Raw genomic sequence first — 17,615 nt, forward strand, 5'->3', positions numbered from 1 at the left:
TAAAACTCTATTATAATACTAATTAATTAAGTAAAAAGCCTCTTAGATTTAAATAGTAATACTGCTACTTAACGTAATATAAAAGTTAGCCCTTATATTATAACCGATACTAAATATATAACTTAAATAGTACTTCTTAAGCTCCGACTAATATATAAACTAATAAATACAGTCGTTATAAGTATAATAATATAATATAAAGTCTAAAAGTAGTACTATGTCGCGCTCCTCGTTATTAATAATAATATAAGCGAATTTACCTAACGTTATTCGTACTAATAATACTTAGCTATATAACTTAAATAGGTTAATAAGTATATTTACGAAATTAATAAGGCCCTCGTATATAGTCCTAGTAATATTAGATATAAAAAAGTTTTTAAAGAGGGTAGTTAGGTTAAAAAAGTATAAGTTAGCGACGATTTCTTAGCCTATTTACTCTCTTTTTTTAAGCTTCTTAAATACGCATATAATAAGTAGCTTCTCGAGCTTAAGAAGTACTTTAGTACGTTATATTAATATTAAAAAGAACCGGCGAGATACACGATTTTTTAATATTAATAGTTAATTTAGAAATATATTAATAACTAGAATAGGGCTACTATTATTATTTTTTAATAAGCTAAGGAACTTATATATATTAGCGTACTAAGTACGGTTAATACTAAATATATAGGTAAATAGACCGAATCTAAGTTCGAAGTTAAATAATTTAAGGAACTAATTTTATTAATAAGGGATAAAGATCGACGGATTATTATTATTAACCTCCTCTTCCTTATCCTTATTAGTTATAATCTTATGACTACTCGCTATTATAATAATTAACTCTACTATACTAAGAGCATATAGTAATATTTTCGAGGTATTACTATTACTATCGTTATTATCTTTATAAAAAGCTCTAGTTACTATAGCTTACTTAATATTTTTAAAGCGCTTATCGTAATTAATAACTATAATAAGTTCGGTATTATTAAATCTTACTAGTAGTATACCGTTCGCTTTAGTTTTTAAAATACTAGGGTTATTAATATCCTCGAGATTTATTATACCTATTATAGTTAGTTAATTCGATATATAAGGATATTAAATTACTTACTTCTAATAGTATTGTTTAATAAGATAGAGAGATTATTATTATTATTATTAGGTATGTTAATATCTTCTACTTTAGTACTTTTTATTTTAGTATTATTACTAGCCTCGTCCCCTCTAGAGTAGCCGATATTTATATTAACGTTATTATTAATATACTAAACGTCCTAAGTACCTTAAGTAGCGGGCTTATTATCTAGCGGGTTAACTTTTATATAACGACCTAGCTTAACGCTCGTATTACTTAAGCTTAAAATAGCTAATATTTTATATCGTAATATATTATAATACCTCGCACTATAATACGCGTTTTAATATAAATATAAAAGGATAATATTAATTAGGTTAATTAGTATAGAAAAATAAAAAGTCTACGATATAAAAAAACGAGAAAACTATAATGTGCCTAAGGTATACTAAGTATTAGTAGCGGCGGTAGTAGTAGTAGTAATAAAAAGAAAGAAGGAAAGAAGGAAGGAAGGAGGTATATTACGTAACCCTACTTCCGGGCCGGGGTAGCTTAAATTGCTAGAGCCTTACTTTTAAGCCTTTAAGCCTTTAAAATTACTAATAAAAAATAATAGTATTCGCCTTAATATTTATATAGGGCTTTTTTATTAATTTTTTCTTTTACCTATTCTTTTTCCTATACGGTATAAAAATATTATTTAAAATACCTATTTCCCCTTACCTCTTATTTATAAACTTTAACTTTCTTACTCTTATATATTTTTAATACTAATAATTAATAGTATAATTTATAATACCCTTTATAATATAATATATCGTAATATATAGTAATTAAAATAGCTATATTTTCTAGGCCTTCTCGTATCCGTACTAGCCGTAATAATTATAATAATTCTACTTATAATAGCTCTACTCGTAGTAGCTCTACCCCTCGTAGCGGTAGCTCTACTTCTCGTAATAGTAATAATACTCCTCGTAGTAGTAATAGTCCCCCTATTCGCAGCAGCTCTACTTCTTATAATAATAGTACCCCTACTTATAATAATAGCCCCCCTATCCGTAATACTTAAAACAAGGTAACTTAAAGAGGCATTAAGTACTAAATATCGAAGCGCAATCTTTATAAGACTCGTAACAATAGTAATACTAATAATAATAACAAAAATAAAAATAAAAATAAAAAGGGAAATAGTAATAGTATTTAACGCACCCGGATAAGCATAATAGCCCTACCTTTTTATTATTAAGTAATATACTAATAATAACTTTAAAAAAACACCGCTAGCCTTATATTAAACCTAAGTAATATACCGATATAGACTCTAATTATATATATTACCTTCCCTTATTTTTTACGATATATAATATAACTAATAACGTTTAGGGACCTCTACTTTTACTTAATATTAAGGGTAACTACGCTATTATATAGCTACTTTAAGCCTATCCTAAGTTCTTTTTTAAGGTATACTAAGTTAATATTCGTACCCTTCGGTCTGTTCCTAACTAGCGCCTTACTTTTAATAAGAATATATATACTTTCTACTTATTATTAACTAAGTTTATACCTACGCGTGCCTATAGTAATATTAATAATCCGGCTTCTCCTATTACTACTCTTATTACTATCTATATACTTCCTTAAATATAAGAAAATAATAAGATCGATTTATAAAATAAGCTCGATTATAAATACTATAAAAACTAGTTCGTATTTTATATAAATAAGTTCTTAAATAATATAATCTTTAAGGTTTATACTAATTATAATATTATTTTATTAGCTAGAGACTTCTAGGGTTTATATAAAACCGGTACGAACTAGTATCGTAATTTTTAGTATAAGTTCCTCTATAATTACTTCCTTAATTAGTACTATAAGTATGCTCCTAAGTATCTAGAGGTTTTTAAACTCGTTAAAAAGGATTTAAAAACGGATACTAATATTACTATTATTTTTCGTAATATACTATTAGAATAGTTAGGTTATATTACTTTTTTTACTATTTAGCGTACTATTACTAAGTATATTAACTACGATACTACTTTTACTAAGGATTATATTACTAGTTAGCGTCCCTTAGTATATTATTATATCCGTATTATATTTACTACTTTTATATTTATAATATTCGAGCTTATTAATTAAAAGGCCGCTATAAATAGCGAGCTATTTAATAACGAGAAAAAGAAGGAGGATATTAACTTCTATAAAGAAATTATTTAGACCTATAATAATCTCGCTTATTATTAGTATTTTATAAATATTAATAAAGAGCTATTTTCTTAGAATAATAAGATATTAAAGACTATCCTATAGCGTTTAGCTTTTATTTTTATTAATTTCGTTAAGCGCGCTTAGGATAACGAGCTCTTATTACCCCCTTCTCTAGGTATACTTAGTCGTTTTATAATACCGGGCTATTACTCTACTTATATTATACTTAGTAAATAAAATAGTAATTAGAGTACTCCTCGTAGTAGTTAGTAATAGCGTAATAATCTATTTATATCTTAATTTAGTAAGCTTATTTAAGGCTAGCTTTTGGAGAATATTTTTAGTAATAATAGTACTTTTAATAATTACTCTAGTACTAACGTATTTAACTTAAATAATAATAATACGGCTACGTTTAGAGCTAATAGCCTTTTAGACTCGCTTTTTACTACCCATAGTACTTAACATAATTATATATATCGCGAGTATTATTAAATACCTTTACGTTTTTAATACGTATCTTAATAATTAACTAAAATACTACGCTATATATAATTATTAACTTAGTTCTTTTTTACCTCGCCTAAAATTACTTAGCTCTTAATTATTATTAACTCTTTAGAGTTATTAAGTAAATAAGTATTATATTTATAAGGGCTATAATAGAAAATATAAGTTAGCTAAAAGAGAGAGGGAGGGGCTATTATTTAAGTATTACTATTATATTAAATAGTATTATAAAAATAGTTAAGATAAGGCTAGGTATATTAACTTTATAAATTATAAAAGAGCCCCTTACCTCGAGACGGATTTCGGCTACTTAGTTTTGCTATCTCCTTATACTATAAAATAAAGGTTTAATATATTAATAAATACCTTATTTTTATACCTTTAATATCTTATAAAGTACTTTATAATACTATAATAAATCTATTTATATTCCTCGTTACGTTACTTAACTTCCTTTATATTATTTATATACCTTATATCGTATTATATTATATTATATTAATAGTAGTTATAATAATTATGATTATATTACGCACAAAGTAATTTACTCCTTCGCATTTTTATTAATTTATCTAGCTTATATTATTTTATATAGCTTAAATTTATTATATTAAACCCTCTTTCTTTTACGTAGCTTATACGTACTATTAGTAAGCCGGCCCTAGATATTACTAGCGTTATTACTATATTAATTATAATTATAGAGGTTATACTAGAGCTATACGCTATATAGGGTATTAAAAGTACTAATATAGGCCGCTATGCTAAAAAAGCCTACTATATAGTATTAAAAAAGCTTATTAATAATAAAGATTCGGCTCTAGTAAATAATTATAATAATAATACCGCTACTTATAATACTAAGGGTAGCGCTAAGGATACTAACTACCCCGACCGTACTAAAGTAATAATAAATAGTATAAGTTTACTTCATTATATTATATTACTTTATACTTATTTTATATACCGTATATAACTTTTTTTTTAATAATTATTAGGTATTAGGCTCGTAATGACGATATCGATTTAGTAAGCGCCTAGGTAGCCCTCTAGTAGTAGTAGTATAAGTAGTAGTACTAGTACTAGTACTAATAGTACTAGAACTAGCAGTACTAATAGCACTAGTAGCAGCACTAGTAGTACAATTTTAATAGTAATATAATTAATAAAGGGGCTTAAGATAGATATAAATAAATAGTTAGTAGTTTTTATTAAAGAAAATATATTGCGCTAGGGGCCGTATTATATTTATATTATTAGGACTTTAGTAATACTTAGTAACGCTTAATAATAGTTATTTACCTAGTAACTAGTGCATAATTAGCAATAGCTAGCGGGTATATAGTAACGGCTAATAGGCGTTTATAATAGTATCTACCCCCCTACGATTCCCGGTAAGGTACGCGATAAGTACAAATATCAGAGATGTTTTCTTCCAAGCTCTATCGCACTATACGCCCTCTCTGCAGCAGTGTATCTATTCCCCCCCACACATCACAACCAGTCCAGGCTAAGAAAGCTTTCTCGACTACCAAAATGTCTACCTTCTCAACCCCGTCCAGTGATCCTCCCAAGAGGGAAATGCAGTATTTCCCCGATATGACTGCGGCCTTGCCGTCCGAGTCTGGAGAGTTTCGCCGTGTTCTTTGGACAGGCTTGTACTCCCAGCTAGTCCTGATGACTGTACCTGTCGATGGTGATATTGGCGAAGAGGTACAATTTTCACCCCCATTCCTGCCATGAATTTGACTAACAAAGCCTTAGGTTCATACCGTCGATCAAATCCTTACCTTCACATCAGGCAAGGGTCTCGCGCAGGTTGCCGGCACGGAGCAAGAAGTCAAGGCCGGCGATATGGTAATTGTACCGGCAGGAACCAAGCATCAATTCTTGAACAAGGGACCGACACCATTAATCTTGTACACGGTTTACTCCCCAGCTGAGCACAAGTCAACAACGGTTCATAAAACCAAGGAACAGGGCGACAAGGAAGAGGAGGATGGTATCGATGTAGCCCCAGAATGGAGTCGACGTAGCAAGGAGCAGAATGAGAAAGAGGGGTGGGTGAAGGGGGAGTAGGTATCTTACTGAGTGTAGATGGTTACGAATGATATTGATGGCTCGACCGTAATTTCCTGGTTCTCATGGCTGCGAAGTCCCTACTTCAAAGCTTGAAGTTGATAGTCCTCTCCGATTACCTAAAAAAGGGCCTTGAAAAAGTAGCTTGCGCAACTGCAGTGGTATGCTTCCATTGCTGAGATCTGAAATAGCAAGTTCAGCGGCCTCAGAGACCTATATGATGACAGCACTTATTAAAAAGTCTCTCTTATGATTGCGACTTGACGCCTGATGTCAGCGAAGCTAACCCTTCGGCATCCTTCTTAAATAGACGTAAGCTTGCTATCCATGCCATTAAGGTATGCAACGACGCACTGCGGGCGAGCGACTGAAACCTTAGATAGGCAGTTGAAAGATATAACATGCATGTGTATCTCTCTCGGAGACGATCTGTACTCGCTTTGATGAACGCGCGTGACTTGGAGCGAAAGGGATGGCGTGGCAACTCGGCGGAATTAAGTCTCAGTCGATTCGCAACAGCTATTATATTGAGTTACCAAGCACCTATTTTCTTGATAACTAATACACCAAGCATAAAAAAGAGCTCAAACTTTTAGGCACAAGGTTTCCTTTAGTGATGCGTGATAGGCACGCGTTATCGACCTAAAGAAAGTGAAGCGTAGTACGTGAAGTCGCGATTTTAGGGCGACACCCTTCATATTTTCGAAAAAGGTTGCCACCTTGACGGACGAACGAGCGGGGAAACAATTCGCTCGACGGCTGACTAGGGATGCTTAGAACAATGGCCTACAGGAAAAGGTCCAACCAACTTAAGGAAGGTGTATTGATCAGTAATTGTGTGTCACAGCAGGCAACTGTGAGACCCAGTCTTCAACCCTGTGTCAGTTCGGAGAGGCAGAATACCCAAAGGTGGACTTCTTGGATGAGGGCTTATGTAGGGGTGAAACTGACATGAATCATATGTGGATGGAATTGCACTCATATCGCAAGGGCGCTTCATGGCTGCAAGTCACGCTTCTAATCAAATATGCCACCATTGTTGCTTGATTAGTCCGAACTGACTGGGTTCCACTATATCTTCGATTCATATCGAATCTAGAATATACTGTAATTGCCTGTTTCATCGGAGAGTTTATGAGTCCGTGTCGGGCATCTTGAGGCAGCATTTTCGTGACAGTAATTAGAAGCGGGCCCGCAAAGACAAGTTTTATATTATGGACAGCAGCAATGTGGCCCTCCGCATATTTGAACAAATGAGCACCATGGCCATTCATATACTTCACTAATATCATATCAATTCATCATTCAAATTTCCAACATCGGGTTTCTAACCAATATGAGCCGTACCACATTCTTAGTCACCGGTGCTGGTCGCGGCATTGGCTCAGGACTTGTCGCTAGCCTCTTGCTGAGACCATCCTCAATAGTTATAGCTGCAGTCCGAGATCCTTCAAAGGGCCTGCAAAAGCTCTACTAGACCTGCCAAAGGGCGGAGGTTCCAAAATCATCATCGTCAAGATCGACTCTTCCATCGAAACCGACCCCGCGGAAGCCGTTTCTATACTACAGCGGGATCATAACATGCCCGCTTTAGATGTCGTTATCGCGAATGCCGGTATTGCCCATTCGAGCGGCCCTGTCATCAGAACTTCGACTGCTGCAATCAGAGATCACCTTTCTGTCAGCACAATCGGACCTCTCTTGTTGTTCCAGGCAACAGCTCCGCTACCCAAAGCTAGTAAGACTGGTCGTCCGGTCTTCGTAGCCGTTACCTCCATTCTTGGTACGATCTCCGGCATGGAGTCCCTGGAGAGTTTACCGCCGGCATTGAGCCCTTACGGTGCCAGCAAAGCTGCGCTGAATTGGTTCATTCGGAGATTGCATTTCGAGGAGATGTGGCTCACGAGCTTCCTCTTGCATCCCGGCACCGTCGCCACAGACATGGTGAAATCCGTAATCGACGGGACAGATTTGAAGTTTGAAGATCTCGGAGTCATATAAACTGTGGAGCAAAGCGTTTCAGATCTTGTGCAAAGGGTTGATACCGCGTCGAGGGATGTGAGCGGAACTTTTCAGAATCATGATGGAACTCATTTGCCGTGGTAAATCGAGTTTATGGCCTCGCAATTGACAAAGCCGAGCAAGCTCGTACAAGGATCTACATAGGCTAGACTAGAAAGTTTAACCTGTAAGATTATGAAGCCTCTCATGACCAGCGCCCCTCATCAGTTCTTTAAGGGAGCCAAACGGCATTTGCGCAGCAACCTCCGTCGTTAAGGTCCAAGTGAGCCACAACATCGGCAGAGGCACCATCATCGCCCATTTCCCAGATCTCCACGAAGCCGGCAGAGCTATCAGTGATAGCAACAAACTGATCGCCGAAATCGCTCGGGGTGACAGCGTTTGCGCTTCCACCGCTAGAGGTCGTGGGAGTCAGGAAGTTTTGCTTGTTTACAGATCCGTCGTCGTTGAGAGCCAGGATTGAAATGTACCCGGTGCTGTTGGTATTGCGTGCTCGTGAGGTAGCCCAGAGATATTTTGCGCTGTACGATAGAGCAACCTCATCTGACCAGTACTCGGTATCATTTGCGCCTTGATAAGTAGGCTGTTAGCAACATGAAGCTTCTCAAGGATGCGGGAAGCTGTAGTCAGACTCACCGTCAGGAATCAGAGGGTATGAGATATCAGCGTATGCTGGAATACCCGTGCTGGTGTCGATTTTGTAAACTCCGACCTCATTCGTCCCCTCATGAACGACGTAAAGATAGTTGCCAGTTGGGTGAACAGTGCCATGCCGAGGATCGGCGCCTTCAACAGGAGCAGTAATATTGGCGACATACGTCAACTCTCCCGTGGTGTTGTCGACAGAGTGTACCCAAATGGCGTTCCCCGTGTCATCAAGTGAGTACATGAATGCTCCTGCCGGGTCGAAAGCAGTACCGTGAACTCCAGAGGAAGAGGAGTAGTTGTACTCTTGAATCGACTCAACGAGAAGACCATTCGAGTCTACCGACATGACGGTTCCACAAGCACCAAATGGTTGACCATAGACTGCATATGGGGAGATGGGCGATGGCCTGACGAAAATCGAGAGTTGCTTGCACGCTCCTTGGGATGTCACAATATTACCGGGAGAGATCTGAAGATCATCGGTGAGGGGGTAGCTGACGTAGACGCTACTACCTGTGTCTTCGAAAGCATTTCCATAGATGACCTTCTTGTCATGCTAATTCCGTGCGTGAGTCACTGATTAGTAAAAAGGGTCCGGATTACTAACGCTTAAAGAAATCCATGAGCTGCTCACGTTGACAGACGTGTTGGCAGCTAAAGTGAGCGTGCGGGCAGCATCCTCAAATTCCAAGGTGTACAGGTAAGGTGTACCGAACGTTCCGACTATCAGTTGATGGTTCAGGGCGTTCGTAGCTGCCATGAAACCTGATGCTAAGAGCACCGACTTAAGGAAGCTGGGAAACATAGTAGACGAAGGAGTAGTCAAGGAGGTAGAAGCGACAGATGCTGTTGCTCTCGACAGCTTCCTAGGTTGGACTGCATGCGCGTCTTATACAGTGGCTTGGCAAATTGACCCTTCACCGATCAAGAAAGTCAAATAGATTGACAGTATCCCTATTCTAGTTTGTTTCTGATATGCGTACGCGTTTATTCCATGGCTGGTGGGGAGGCCCTGACGATCCTCTGGGGTCTCGAATCCTAGCTCCTGGTGATGATGCTTGATTTCACAGCGACCCGATTGGCTGAAGGTGTGGTGTAGGGGGCCAACAGATGCAGACGACAGCGGGAATTTGTGATATTCGCGACGGCCCGGAATGTGGGGGGACGGGGCAAGGATGGCTGTTATGCACAACTGACTGAGAGATGTGCGAGCCCCGTATTGCGCAGGTCAGGTTATTGTAGTTATTTTTGTTGAGATTGTAGGGTTGAGTGCAACCTCGAGAGCAGTTTATATAGCTCATACCTCCTCCTCTGTCAAGATGTGAAGGTCCACGATCGACATCGATATCAGGGGGTAGATGATCCGACCACACGACCACGTAAGACTACATCAATGTCGAGCATCGTTCGCTTTTCTGTTAGCGATGTTTTGAGATAATCATCCACGACGCAAGATTCATAATGGCCTGAGAAGTTTTCGCATAGATCGACTGCAGCGGGAGAATACAGTGAGTACCTGACTGAGTAAGGTATGATGATCTGACGGAGCCGGTATCTGAAGCGTTCACAATGCCATGCAGAGTCATCACCCAGACGACCACCCGTATCAGCTTGCTGCTGTAAGAAAAATCTTAGACGCGATAAATGTCTTGGAAAGACATCGGCATAATGAGCCTGGACACAGAGGACGCGAAAGACGGACGCGTGTAAGCGACAATACGACCGCACTGCACAACGACTTCGAATCCTGGCCAAGTTGCTCGCGGCACTGCATTAGCATCACAAGGCTAGCCGTTAATACTAATATACTGAATGGTACTGTTCTATAGTTTTTAGGCTGTGAGATATCACATAAATATGCTCGAGGTTCATCAAAGATTGTGAGTTCGGATTACGTTTAGCTTAGCACACCAATAAGCAATGGTTACTACAGAAATACACGCCGACTATTTCTACCGTCCCCAAGAATGGTATCATTGTTCATCTGAAAATCAAAGATTTGCCCCGAAGCCGTGCATCACTCATACTAACCCTTTTACTCATATCCCGCATGCAGAGTTGATAATAATCATGAAAGGTTGCCACGAATCGAATGCCTGAGAACGTGGGCTCATTTACTGGTTGGGTTTCTCTGATATTTTGAACGATGGTATCAAACAGACTAAACTAGATCGCTTTAATTATGACTATAGTGACTTACCAGCCCCAGCACTAAGGCACAGTATCTCTTTGATTCGACCTTTGATATCACTCTGGGGAGTAGAAGACTAAATCTTCATGCACAGGCAGCATTACATGGTATATCCTGCTCAAAGCTTCCCGTCCATATAATCTGCGTACAAACTCGGCAGGAAAGAAGCCAAATTAGTGAACTCGGTCTGATCATGAATAAAATGCTCATAGGCAATGTTGTCTCCAGCCATGCGATGCTTGAAACCCAGCGCGCCAGCAAGGTAGTCGATCCCAACCTTCATACCCATCACTTTGTAGTGAATGCCCCCACCAAGCCAATACCGACTTCGCAGTTCGAGACCATCCTCAGTCTTGCGCCAGAGGTGCAGGAAATCCCCAATTTTGAGGTTTGAAACCAGGCCATCGCGCAATTCCGCACAAACAGCGGCCTCGTAACCCGCAGCTTTGAGCTCCTCCCACGGCAGGCCGTACTGCGCCGGGTCGACAAAGTGGATATTCACGGTCATCTTGGTTGCACCGATAAATTCCGTTACACGGTGCGTGGAGCCGAGCCACTTTTGCGTGTGAGAGAGGTCAGTGCGATGTAGCCGGTCCGCGTAAGTCGATCGCGCGGCCAGGTGGTCGTACGGAAACCACAGGGCATAGCGCTCGGGCTCGACGCTGTGCCACCAGAACCACCAGCGGACCATGTCTCCTGTCGATCCAGGGAAACGAGTCCGTGACGTGACGTACGCTGTCCCGTCGGGGAGGGAACGCCATCCATTCTCGTGAGCGTGGTAGCCCGGTTCCAGCAGGCGGCGCGATTCCGTGATTGGGAGAATGCCCTCTACTGGCATTGGCTCGCGGATATACTGCGGAATGTCGGCGTAGAGGTAGAGATCTTTGTTGCAGTATTTCGCGTATAGCTTGCTCTTCATCCGGTTCTCATTGTAAGTGAAAGCTTTTTGTGTTTCGAGCGGATAGTACGTAAGAGGAATTTTCGCTGGGTAGCCATCTTTGTCGGGATTCTGACTTTGGTTCGTTGTCGTTGTATTTGGTGTTCGGGTGTCATTCCTACTCGGCACCGTTCCCGTCACTAATTGGCCTCTTAGTGCGGCGATCCGCGCCGCGGACCTTTGACGTAGAGATCCAGATCCAGACTCCATTATGCTACTTTTGCACCGTCTTTTGGGCTTTGGTGTCGAGTAGAGGAGAGAAATCAAGACGGGCAAGGCAGTACGACGTTTATGGCGTTGAGCTTATTATTAACCGCCAGGGCCGTCGAGGCTTGTGCGGAGATCCCCCAGGTTTGGCCTCCATCTGAAGTGCGCCCCTTGACCTCGGCTCCGTTCACGTGTTGCTGAAACCCCGTAATTGTACGAACGACCTACCTATCGGATTGGATCTTTCGGACTTTCACAGCCTTGTACAAGAAAGCATGCCACTCATCAATAACCTTCGGGATTCGGAGCCAGTAGAAGTAGGGAAACATTGCTCATCATCAAAGACTGTGACTTTTCTTTGTTCAGATTCTAGGGGCAGGTCCAGAACCAGTGGAGAATCTTGTTGGGAAGACCGATGCGTTGTATAGGTTTACAAAAACTCCAGTGGTATAATTGAGCCGGACCATACCGGACCTTTCGTAGCTTGCCTTGATGTTTGCTCTAATTATCCTACCTGTCACCTACTTGCTTTCTTGGACGATGATCATGTGACAGTCTTATCGTATTCTATTGAGCACAGTAATGCCAAAGACTTAAGGATCTGAAGAAGTTGCAACAATTCTGAGGCTTTTGATTAGTTGTTTATCCTGAAATGATGGCGCAATGAAGTAGGTGCAGAGCTCACACCGTGACCTTCATCCGGTACGGTTGTCAAGATAACAGTTGGGGTAATTGGTGGAAGACGCCTCTGTCGTCAGCGGCTGGTGAAATTTGTGGTATCTTCCGGTGCTGCTGCCGCACTAACTAGGCGCGGAACAATCCATCCTACGTGAGGGCCATTGCTACAGTCACATAATACCTAAGCATAAGAAAGTTGACAACACCATACTTCTCACCACGCCTCAGCCATTCTCAGGAGATTCTCCAATAAACCATCATTTTGGACCTTCATTATTGTTGACCTGAGCTGCAACACAAACTATGGCTGCTGCAAAACTCCTGAAAGCTCCTAATGTGTTCGCCACGTTCATCCGGGGCGGCACTAGCAAAGCACTCTTTTTCCATGCAAAGGACCTTCCCAAACCAGGGACAGCCAGAGATAAGTTTCTCTTACGTGTCATGGGATCGCCTGATCCCGGCCAAATTGACGGAATGGGCGGCGGACGCATCGTAACCTCAAAAGTTGCCATCGTCCAGCCTTCGGAAAGACCTGATGCAGACGTTGACTACACATTTGCTCAAGTCGGTCTCGATGAAGCAACCGTCTCATACGGTGCTAATTGTGGGAATATTTCGGCTGGTGTTGGTCCTTTCGCAATCAATGAGGGACTCTTAAGAACAGACAATTGGCAGGATCGCAAGAGAGTGGTCAAAATCTACAACACTGGGACAGGCGCAATTTTGATTGCCCATGTTCCGATTGATGCTTCAAATGGGCGAGCATTAGAGACGGGTGACTATTCAATATCTGGATGCCCCGGGACCGGTGCTCCTATTTTAATGGATTATTCATAGGTAGGTTTGGTCGTAGAGCCAGATTCAACTTGAACGTTGCGATGCTGAATCCAGCCGCAGACAGCAACACCTGAACGAATGCTACCCACTGGCAACCCGATAGATACACTCGAATGCACATTTGGCACAGTCGAAGCTACGTACTGCGAAGTTGGCAATGCTATCGCGTTCATCGCTGCGCAAGACCTCGGCATCCAAGGCAACGAGACAGTGAGCGCCATTGACAGCAATTCTGAGCTCATCGCTCGCGTCCGAGAAGTTAGAGGACGGATATCTGAGAAGCTTGGCAAATGCAAAGCCTGGAATCAGGTTGATGAACAGTCCCCGATGCTTCCGATGGTTGCCTTGGTCTCAAAGCCAACGTCGGAAGAGGGACATATTCAAGCGCGCCTGTTTCTTGATAATCATTGTCATTGGCCGGAACAGGAGGGGTTTGTACGACTGCTGCCAGCCGGATCGAAGGTTCAGTCCTCAATCGTCTGTTGAGTCCTGCCACATTAGCCTGTGGCACTCTCAAAATCCAACATCCCGCGGGCCATCTCCCAATGTCTGTTAAAACCATAGCTGCGGGACAAGGGGAAAAGTTGCCTGCTTTCAGCGTTTTGGGTTTCGTCCGCACTGCGAGATATATTTTTCAGGGGCAACTGTTTGTTCCCAGCGATATCTAGGAGGCGCACCCTTTACCCTGTTCATGGCTTTGAAACAATTTCACGCCAAGTATATCATCTACGTTCAAGATTCAAATGGCCGGGTGGATTCAGACTCTTTGAGGAGATGCAAACTATGGCGATCCTGTGCAACGCTCGTGTGTCAGCATTGAATGTGAAGCATTTGAGTACTTGAGAGCCTTTTAGACATAAGTCAAAGCACCCACTTATGGGCCCCCCCCCCTTTTGGGCCCCCTAACAAACATAGTATTAAAATATCGCCACTAACTATAATTAATTAATTAACTATCTTCTACTACTATAATAATATAGTTATTATTATCCCTAGGTAATTCGACCCCTACAAATTAATTAAAACTAACTAAACGGTTACTAAAGTCTTCTTAAGTTTTTTATATATTTTAAATATTTATAAACTTAATATTTAAGTTTATTAATATATTCTTTTTTTTTAGGCCTTATATACTTAACTCTTACTTTTAAAAATCGAATTTAGTACTAAGATATAGCTAAGTAGTAGGCCTATTTACTAAATACTTTTTTTATTTTTTTAAATAATAGTCGTTAAGTATTATTATTTAGACTAAGCTCTATAAATAGTTTTAAGTAGTTACTAAGTTCGCTAGCTTTTTTAAAAGTTAATTAGTTAATAATAGAGGTTATTAATACTTAGTTAAGTAGTTTATTAATATTACTAATTATTTACCTAGTTTTTATACTTTTTTTAAATAGTATAACTTATATAAATAGGACTATTAGGTTAAGAAGTAGCTTAGCTATATTAAGTAGTTATAATTTAATTACTTTTTATTTATTTTATATATTTAATAATATTAAACTAGTTAAATAAATAAGCTAATAATAGCTTAAGAAGTACTACTTTTTAATAATAATAGAATTATTTATTATATCCTCCTTACTAAGCTCTTTTTTATAGTAGGATTTAATAAAACTAAAAATAGCTATATTTAATAATTAGAAAATATAAGAAGTATATAATAATAAAAATAATAAGTAAACGTTATTTTTATAGTATTCTTATATAAATTCTATCGTTATATAACTCCTATACCTATTTAGTATTAATAATCGAGGCTAGTTTAGCTTATTAAGCCCCTTAATAAGGGGGGTCTTAGTTTATAATAAGAATACTTTTTTTAATTAGTAAAAAGTAGTCTCGTTAGTCGTTTAGTTATTATTTATTACTATAAACTTCTAATTATTATAAGGGTTAAGTTAAAATAAAAACTACTATTATTATATTAACTTTTTTTTATAAATAATTAGTAATTTAATAAACTTATTATTAATAAAGATATATTTAATAATTGTTATTTAGGTACGTAAACTAGGCTCTTTTTTTTATATTACTATAGCTTTTATTATACTTAAAACTAGCTTATTAGCTCTTTTACTCTCTATTATACTAATCTTATTTATATTATACTTATTAGCTTATTTAATATTACTAATTTTTAATATATTAAGTAATTTAAATTATAATTTAATTATATTAATTATAGTTTTATTAATACGGCGCGAATTTATTAAACGACTTTTTTAAACTCTTATTAATAAATTCTTTTTAATAAAAGCGTTAATTTTTTTTTTAAATAGTTTAGTATCTCTCTAAAATATTAAAACTCGCTTAGCGAATTTTTTAACTTATTAATAAGTTAATATAATACTTAAAGTATATTAAATTTAAACTTATTAAACTAACTAGTTTTTTTATTATAAAAAAAGCCTCTAAAAGTTTATAAATACCCTTACCCTCGTTTAGTAGCCTTTTTTATAATTCTAAAGTATTACTTTAGGAATTCCGAACTTAATTAAAGCCCTCTTAATAAAAAGACCGTTTTTAATAATATTAAGAGCCTATTAGAGCTTATTTTTAATATATAGGACTATTATATATCGATTAATAATTATATTAAAAAGAAATATATTTGGACGATTTTTGTAATTATTGTAGTAGTTTGTATATTAAGGGTAGGGTTTTAATCGGGGGGCTGGGCGAGATTTTGGGGGGGGCCCAAAAGGGGGGGGGGCCCATAAGTGGGTGCTTTGACTTACAACATATCCACAAAACCACTAGTGACGAGGAGTTCGATTCCCCAAGGTAAGTACTTGTGCATGAATTAACAACACGGCAAATTGACAGCTCCTTAGCAAGTAGTAAGATAGGAGTAATTTTCTTGTACTCATTCCATCGTACCTTAACCTGCTTCGACTGCCCAAAGAAAGTAAAGTGAGGCAAAGACGCATGCATGAGGCTGCTCAATCGCAACGGAAGCACTGACAGCTTCATTTTGTCGGCTGCCGGCATGAACCGCACGCTGGTCAGTTGAAGCTAGGGAGGCGAAACTAATGGACCCCAGGGGCTAGCTTTCCGGAATTCCGACATTCTGCCATGGAAGTGTTTGGTGAGATTATATGACCCGGAACATGTTTTCTTTGACACCTCTTTTCAATCCTTCGGCCTTTCCGCCTTCGTACTCAACCCCAGATGCGCCGCCGTCTCCTGAGATGCCCTCGAGCTTCAATCGAAGCTCCTCATCCTGCTCTGCTATAGTCTTCTTCCTCTTTTCCGACTGTGCATTGGCATTGGCGGGCGATTTCGTTTCTACTGTATCTTTACGAGCGGTCGTCTTGGAAGTTGCGGTGTGTGGCGAGGCGGTACTGAGACGCGTTGAGAGATTGAGCGCGTTTGTTTTACCCGACGCGGCCGACACGCGTCTTGATGTCGGAGTGAGCAATCTCAGCGGCGACTTGGTGATGATTTTCTGTAGCATTTGATACTTGTGGTTGAACCGTCTGGGGATAGCGAAGTTGGTGAGGTCAGAATTGAACAAAGGATGCAGGTGTACATTTTCGTCGTCTTTCCTCACGCTTGTTTCATAGATGGCCCATGCTTCCCCCAGTGGCGGAATAGCTAGCGAGAGACCCCGAATGAAAACGGTCACGTAGATTGAGAATGGGTGAGCCAGCAGTTTACCACAATTTACATGTCATATGGCATGTTCACACCTGATCGTTTTGGGGAGCTCCTCAGGAGATGTATATTTGGATGTCCTCCTGGGTCCTCATGCTCCATCAGTCCAAACAACAGCCATTGTCAGAGCGGAGAGATTTCTTATGTAATGCGCTCAGAGGATCACCTAGGCACAAGACTTGTCTCCTTCATTCATCCTCCGTACCACGCAATCGACTTAAATGGACTCTGAAAGTCTAGGCGAAGGGAGTTTTCACGGAAAATGAGTGATACGATTTATACAGGGCATGCATCTTCATGAATTTAGTGAAGCTCATGAGCTACCTATACGTCGTTGCGTGAAGGGGCAGCCTCTCTTCGCGCCGGTGAAGATCACAAGCCCCTCATTGGCTTGTCTATGGGAGAGCGGACGGGATCCCGAATTTTCCAATGGGTGTGGTCGTATGTGCTTGGATAGGAAACGCAGCCCGGTGATGTTCCAAGTCATTTGAGTTTGGGTGTCGGCTTCTGTGCCTGATGCAGGGTTGGGCTTCACACGCTCATGACCTTCGGCGAAC

The 17,615-nt window shown here is 39.3% G+C and overlaps 5 protein-coding genes across 5 annotated transcripts; 2 read left to right on the forward strand and 3 right to left on the reverse strand.

Moving 5' to 3' along the window:
- Nucleotides 1–5,332: 5,332 nt before the first annotated feature.
- CABS01_13038 (cupin domain-containing protein) lies at nucleotides 5,333–7,876 on the forward strand (the record flags this gene model as incomplete). Its single annotated transcript, XM_060546385.1, has 3 exons — nucleotides 5,333–5,509; nucleotides 5,561–5,871; nucleotides 7,303–7,876. 3 exons carry the CDS (start codon nucleotides 5,333–5,335, stop codon nucleotides 7,874–7,876), a joined length of 1,062 nt encoding a protein of 353 aa, XP_060395283.1.
- Nucleotides 7,877–8,108: 232 nt separating this feature from the next.
- CABS01_13039 (uncharacterized protein) lies at nucleotides 8,109–9,350 on the reverse strand (the record flags this gene model as incomplete). Its single annotated transcript, XM_060546386.1, has 3 exons — nucleotides 8,109–8,467; nucleotides 8,534–9,101; nucleotides 9,180–9,350. 3 exons carry the CDS (start codon nucleotides 9,348–9,350, stop codon nucleotides 8,109–8,111), a joined length of 1,098 nt encoding a protein of 365 aa, XP_060395284.1.
- Nucleotides 9,351–10,854: 1,504 nt separating this feature from the next.
- CABS01_13040 (PhlG protein) lies at nucleotides 10,855–11,883 on the reverse strand (the record flags this gene model as incomplete). The annotated part of the gene is made up of 1 exon (XM_060546387.1): nucleotides 10,855–11,883. One exon carries the CDS (start codon nucleotides 11,881–11,883, stop codon nucleotides 10,855–10,857), a length of 1,029 nt encoding a protein of 342 aa, XP_060395285.1.
- Nucleotides 11,884–12,861: 978 nt separating this feature from the next.
- Nucleotides 12,862–13,395, forward strand: CABS01_13041 (uncharacterized protein; the record flags this gene model as incomplete). The annotated part of the gene is made up of 1 exon (XM_060546388.1): nucleotides 12,862–13,395. One exon carries the CDS (start codon nucleotides 12,862–12,864, stop codon nucleotides 13,393–13,395), a length of 534 nt encoding a protein of 177 aa, XP_060395286.1.
- Nucleotides 13,396–16,495: 3,100 nt separating this feature from the next.
- On the reverse strand, nucleotides 16,496–16,858 carry CABS01_13042 (uncharacterized protein; the record flags this gene model as incomplete). The annotated part of the gene is made up of 1 exon (XM_060546389.1): nucleotides 16,496–16,858. One exon carries the CDS (start codon nucleotides 16,856–16,858, stop codon nucleotides 16,496–16,498), a length of 363 nt encoding a protein of 120 aa, XP_060395287.1.
- Nucleotides 16,859–17,615: the final 757 nt, after the last annotated feature.

Source organism: Colletotrichum abscissum (genome assembly GCF_030869225.1).
Source record: "Colletotrichum abscissum strain IMI 504890 chromosome Unknown Scaffold_42.1, whole genome shotgun sequence".
Taxonomy (NCBI): Eukaryota; Fungi; Ascomycota; class Sordariomycetes; order Glomerellales; family Glomerellaceae; genus Colletotrichum; species Colletotrichum abscissum.